The 6,603-nt window shown below is 34.1% G+C and overlaps 1 protein-coding gene across 2 annotated transcripts; it reads left to right on the plus strand.

The window, feature by feature from the left end:
• Positions 1–328: 328 nt before the first annotated feature.
• Positions 329–3,989, plus strand: LOC140861389 (uncharacterized). Of its 2 annotated transcripts, XM_073264410.1 has the most exons (4): positions 329–820; positions 1,061–2,531; positions 2,719–2,797; positions 3,254–3,989. In XM_073264410.1, exons 1-4 carry the CDS (start codon positions 547–549, stop codon positions 3,257–3,259), a joined length of 1,830 nt encoding a protein of 609 aa, XP_073120511.1. In that variant the 5' UTR covers positions 329–546; the 3' UTR covers positions 3,260–3,989. The 2 variants fall into 2 exon arrangements, with proteins under 2 accessions (XP_073120511.1, XP_073120510.1); XM_073264409.1 differs by lacking the exon at positions 3,254–3,989 and having other exon boundaries at positions 2,719–2,929.
• Positions 3,990–6,603: the final 2,614 nt, after the last annotated feature.

A 6,603-nucleotide genomic window follows, 5' to 3' on the forward strand; every position in this document is an offset into this window, starting at 1 on the left:
TTAAAAATGAGTTTAGGTATTGAATTTGGAATTTACCCATAATCGGGCTAATCTAATTAAAAATATGAAATAATTAAGTAGAGTAATATTATAAAAAAATATATTAATAATCAAAAGTGGAGTCTAATTATAAATTTTTGGAATTTAAATCTTCTATTAAATGCAAATTCAAATCTAAATCGGACTTTTATAATGACCTTTGGTCCAAACGGACAAACCAGGGCCAAATCCAATGGAAAACCAATCACCACGTATATATACCCATAAATAAAAGGATACAAAAGTCATTACACTCACTAGTCAAAACCAACCCACCACTCTCTCTCTCCTCTCATAGTCTTCCAGTCAGTCGTCCACAACTTTACGCATACGGCGCACCACAGATAAATGCCGCAGCCAAAAAAAAATAAAAACCACCGGCACCAAATCCAATTCCAATGCTATCGTGCGCCTCTCCCCGCGACCATTGAACCTCCCCTCCCCGCACCTTTAAGCCTGCCAATTATCAGCTAATCAACGATTTAGTTGCCGGATCTGGCTGGGGTGATGGGAGGCGGAGGGGCGCAGTCGCAATCTCCGACGACGGCCGAGGAGCAGTATGTCAAAGCCAAAATCTCCGTGTGGTGGGACATAGAAAACTGCCATGTGCCCAAGCTCTGCGATCCGCACATGATCGCACAGAACATTAGTTCGGCGCTTGTGAAGATGAATTACTGCGGGCCGGTTTCGATTTCTGCATACGGAGATACCACCAGGATCTCGCCTTCAGTTCAGCAAGCGCTCAACAGCACGGGCATAGCCCTTAATCACGTCCCTGCTGGTATTTTTATTCAGATTTTTATTTGAGAACGGGTTTGATTTGGATTATTTTTAGATGGTTCTCTCGATTATGGGTTTCTTTGCTCAAAATATTGGCTTTTGCGTTTTCGGTTTTCTCTATTGGCCAATTTTAGTTTGATGCACACCAAATTGATTTAAATATAATGCGTACCCACCAAATTGATTAAAATGTTTATGGCTACACCCCAAATTCAAATGGGTTTATTATATATATTATCAGGTGTTAAAGATGCCAGTGACAAGAAAATCCTGGTGGATATGTTGTTTTGGGCTGTCGACAATCCGGCTCCGGCCAATTATTTACTAATTTCTGGCGACCGAGATTTCTCGAACGCTCTGCACCAATTGCGCATGCGGCGGTACAATATTCTTCTAGCGCAGCCACAAAAAGCTTCTGCTGCCCTTGTTACTGCCGCGAAAAGTGTTTGGCTATGGACCAGCCTATCCGCCGGAGGGCCAGCACTTACAAATAGTGAATCTGCCCAATTTGTAAATAACAGTCATGGGTATGTGTCTAGCTCTGACTCCTCATTGACCGACTCCATTCAGGCAAACCAACCCATGGATTCTTTCCATGAAAGTCCCCATTTGGGAAATCAGAAGTTCTCAAATATGGGAAGAGGAACTGACATAAAGAGCAAAGGAAAACCAAATCGTAGAAATATTACTCAACCTAGTATGCCAAGAACCTCGAATTCTATGTCCGGGACTGAAGAAGATTATAAAGATCCCTGCTTTATTCAAATGACATATGAGCGCCCTAAGCATTTCAGTGCTCCCCACGATTTCCCTGGTCCTTATAATCCGAAAATTTCCATTGGTGGACCAGGACCCACTTTTGCACCTGGTAACTTTGATTCTTCTTGGGCCAATAGTATTCACCCACGTGGCTCTCATCAGAATCAACCTCATCCGGTTAGGGCAAATAGTCTTCCAGTTGAAACTTTATTGACGCCTGTTACCTCATCGGCAACTAATCAGCATTGGTATCCTCCTAATATAATGTCTCAACGGCCTGAGGCACCAAACTTGGCCTCAGGTCCTCTTACATATATGCCTGATGTTGCGAATCTGAGCATCTCGGAGCTTATAAGTAATAACAAGGCTCATGCAACACAACCAAAGAATGGAGGAGATGGAAAACAATCTTCTGTTGAGGCTCCGAACCGCAGTAGCCTAAATGGTTCTCAAAAAGGATATAACGGGCAAAAGAAAGCACAGACCAGCAGGTTCCCACATGCTAATCAAGAGATTCCACCACCATTGTCATCTACATCTGGAATCACAAACATCACTAGTGGTAATGAAGTGCAGGGAACCCCAGGATGCCCCAAGCCTTCCAAACATACACAAAGTCTAATTGGAGTAGTCCTACTTGCTTTAGACACCCTTAAAGATGAGAAGATTATGCCCACCGAGGAAAATGTTACTGATTGCATTAGATATGGAGACCCTCGACATCGGCAAACTGACGTTAAGAAAGCTTTAGCTTGTGCCCTCGAGCAGCAGTTGGTAATACTGCAGCAACTAGGTAACCTACAGTTATATGTTGGGAAAAACAAAAAACTGTGGCAATGTGTGAATCCTATGGGTGGTAATGCAAAACAGTATCCTAAAACAACATGGGATGAAATCCAGAAATTTCTTTCATCCTCAGCAGGGAGATGTGCCGTATTGGATACTCAATGCAGGTGCGTTATTTTTCTTGAACTCCGTAAGGAGTTCGATTCTTACTTGTTTGCAGTTTTCTGATAGATATATCATCTGTTTCTTTTTGAGTTATTAGAACTGATAGGTATATCAGCTATTTATCTATGAGTTATTTATTCTAAAGTCAATTCAACTTAATGATCTCAATGTTCTTATATTTTTGGTTAGGTACGAGGCGGCAACAATTATGAAAAAGATGTGCTTAAGTGATCTTTCTTTGGGAGAAATACTCCAGATCATGCACATGGTAATCAACATCAAGAAATGGATTATATTTAATAATCAATCCGGTTGGAAACCAATTAAGATTACACTTGCAGAGATCAGCCCTGATTCAGGGTTGGAAGCTGCTACATAACACAAAATCTACAATGAAAAGAAGGGGGTGGGGGGTGGGGTGGGTGGGGTTTGGGAGGATGATTTTCAGTTGTGATGTGATTCAAACTGGTTATACTATGCTGTAGGAGATAGTTTGGGCTCAAGGTAAATGGCTTGGAATGAATGATACAGTTGTAGGTATATAGTTCCCTGCAGCTTTCTTTCGATGCGAACTACAAAGAAAACCATTGCAAAAGAATCATTTATATGGACAAAACAATGAGACTCAGTTGCTTGTCATCTGACCTATATGTTTCATATATGATGTTAACAAGAAGGTGCATGCTATGATATCTGATTGCCGTATTTGATGGAATCTTTTAAGGTGTAGAAGCATTTTGGGAAGAACCGAGGTTGCTTATCTCCCTTAGATTTCTGGGTTTTTATTGGAACAAGGAACGATTAAGCTTTTGGAGGACTATGTCTGGAACTTACGTTTGTTCACTTTAATCTACAAGATGGCTATTCTTGAGGATGATCAAGGGATTAAGAATTATTCATTGTCCAGGAAGAAATGTGTTGGGCTTTTCTTATTCTGGCTTGGAAGCTCATATTTGGGTGCGTGTTGGATTGAAAAATTATGGTTCAAGGTTTGTGAATGAGTTGAACTTTGGTAAAGTCATTACTCAAAATTAAGATTCGTTCAAGATAGTATCGGGGACAGCGACAAGTTATCAATCAGTTTAGGGAGCGAAAAGAAAACCAAACATACTCTACAGACAAAGGGAGAAATTTGGTGACAAAATGTCCCGACAAAGTAACGGATGCAAGACTGAAACATTTTGCGCACAGGTCTCACCGTCGACCGGTTTTGATCATTATCACAATGCAGTTGATGGATTAAACTTGGATGGAAATGGAATTGAGAAATGAAGATCGATTTTTTGAACTCTAACATCTCATGCTTTGTCATGTAAGCTTCTGAGGTGTCTACTACTTTTGCATAAGCAATGTATATTTATGTGTTATAACATTTGGTGTGCTCAATCTGAGCAGCACTTAACTGTTGATTTTCGACGTGTATCACTTGGCTTGAATAATATGTTGATGATTTCAGTTTACCTTCTCTGTCAGCTACACTCCTTTACCTGTTCCTCGGCATCGATTTTAACCATTGTTAGATCTTGATCATGGAGATGCACCAGTTATTGCTCGTTGGTTGTGTTTGGATTGAATATGGGTGAGATATAACTCGTTGGTTATGTTTGGATTGAATATGGGTGAGATCTGGTCAGGACTTGTCCTCAAATATTCTTCATACCTAATTCCTGTCTCAAAATTTTTTTTTTCCCCCTCTCGATCCCATAACTCGGGTAGGAAGATATATCTTGATAAATTTTTTTCTTTTTTAAGGTTTTGTTTAAAAAATAAATAAAATAAAGTTTTGTTTTTACCTTTTTTTTAAAAATAAAATATCATTTAGAAACTTATATTTCTAAAGAAGAAGATATTTTCAACTAAAGCAAATAATATTAAAATATTTCAGATAATATTTTAAGATTGTACGTGTCAAAATAAGAACATCATGTTGTATATTAAATAATTATTAATAAAATATTTGAAATATAAATTACTTGATAAATTTTGTTAAGTAGATGACAAATTGCATATTTTATTTTACATGTTTGTTTTAATTAAATAATTATAAACATGAATTAATAATAGAAAATGTTAAGCTAAAAATAATGACGTTCATAAAATTTGTGTAAGGATTTATGAGCTAAATAATTAAATCATGAGTTCATAATTCTATATTAGAAAATATCAGATTTTCAAACGTTATTAATATATATATATATATATATATATATATATATATATATATATATATAATTTGAATAAAAGCACACACCGGTGTTTAAATAAATCAATTCAAATGAAGTCGAGTTTTAATCCAAATTAAAATAATAAATAAATAATAGGCCAACACACTCATACCATATATGTAAACATTGAATTTAAAAGGTTAACTATTTATTCATCATCACAAAGACTAAAAATTATAACAATTATTTAATTAATAATCTTGCAATTAACGAACGAATATTTTTACAATAGATGGAGATGTATAAACCGGTTATAGCTTTCTTAACTTAAAAACACATGTTTTGAAAGTAAGTTTTTTTAAAAAAAAATTATAAATAAATGTTTACAAAAATTAGTTATTAACATTACTCACTACTTCTTTTAATGACTAATATAATAGTGTGAAAGGTTCAGTCGTTCAGCTTAAAACAATGACGTTTAGAAACCCGTCTTGCATAGAAAAATAACAACAAATATATGGTATGAAAATATTTAGTTGTTTTTAACAAAACAAAATAGGATTGATATTGTTTCCTTTAATTATTGAAGTCTGTAAATATATCTATGTCAATTAATCTACAACTTGTTAGAAACTTCGAAAAAATAAGTCTAGAAAAATTATGAATGACGCGTCTCACATCAAATGAAAAATCCTGAAAATTTTTTACCTTTTTGCATGCAAATTTCAATCAGATGAATAAAAAAAAAACGCATTTACTCTTAAATTGACAAAATAATTGAAATAAAAGATGGAATTTCAACATTTGTAATTTAAAACATTCAAAATTTATTCAAAAATTTCAGCAATGAAAGAATTGTAAGCAAAATAGATCAGTAAATTTCAAAAAAGAAAAAATTAAAAAGAAAAGAGGATGTTCAACAAATATATCGATATTTAACGATATTGACATACAAGTAATGAAAAACGATGACATATCATAATGTAGTTGAGAATTATGAAATTATTGTTTTTTCTTGCAAGTAAATATTTTTTGCATAAAAAAGAAAACGTCAAACAAAAGAATAAAATAATAACGATAATAAAATACGATAACAACACAAGAGTGGAGATTGGGTATAGTGAAATTATTGCTATTATTAAAGAAAGATTTTCAGCATTAAAAAAAATGAGGTCATCCAATTTTTGTATGAAATTATTGCTACTGTAAGAATTACATTGTTCGAAAATATTGCAAATATTTTTATTAGTTGCAATGTTGAAAAATATATTCATTTTATCACTAAGACATATAATATATTTTTCTTTCAAAAAATATATATTATTACCAGTTATTAATAAAATATATTTTATTTATAGGATAATAACACTTCAATATACTACAAGCTTTTAGAGACCAAATAAAGAAGAATATACATTTCTTCTTAAATTGGACAATACGGTTGAAATAAAAGACGAAATATTAGCATTTTAATTTAATCGAAAGCATTCAAAATTCAAGCAAAAATTTTAGCGACAAAATATTGCAATAGTAGATTTCGAACGGCTTAAATGAAATTAAAAATAAAAAAGAACGTTCAATAACTTCATTGATCTTTAACGATATTGACTTACAAATAATATAAGACAATGACACAAGAATGGAGATTGGAGACAATGAAATTATTTTTACTTTTGAAAAAGAATATTTCCAGCATTAAAAAATTAAAAATAATAATAACAAAAATAGTCTGTCAGTTGGTGTGCAATAATTGTCCATGCTAAAAAGAGTGATCGAACCATGATGCTTGGATTGTTGTGCGGTTTAAAAGATTTGATTTGCACCATTACCACTACTTATAGCTTTAGGTAAAACGACAAGCGTTCGATCCTACAATTAATATTAGAGTCAAGGTCATGGGATCGATTCG

The sequence above is a fragment of the Henckelia pumila genome, chromosome 4, assembly GCF_033568475.1.
Source record: "Henckelia pumila isolate YLH828 chromosome 4, ASM3356847v2, whole genome shotgun sequence".
NCBI classification, from domain to species: domain Eukaryota; kingdom Viridiplantae; phylum Streptophyta; class Magnoliopsida; order Lamiales; family Gesneriaceae; genus Henckelia; species Henckelia pumila.

Excerpts from the sequence above, each read along its gene's own strand:
- LOC140861389 (XM_073264409.1), top strand. The coding sequence starts at position 547 with ATGGGAGGCGGAGGGGCGCAGTCGCAATCTCCGACGACGGCCGAGGAG. Across the intron at positions 821-1,060 it reads CCTTAATCACGTCCCTGCTG|GTGTTAAAGATGCCAGTGAC; the intron begins GTATTTTTATTC and ends ATATATTATCAG. Across the intron at positions 2,532-2,718 it reads GTATTGGATACTCAATGCAG|GTACGAGGCGGCAACAATTA; the intron begins GTGCGTTATTTT and ends ATTTTTGGTTAG.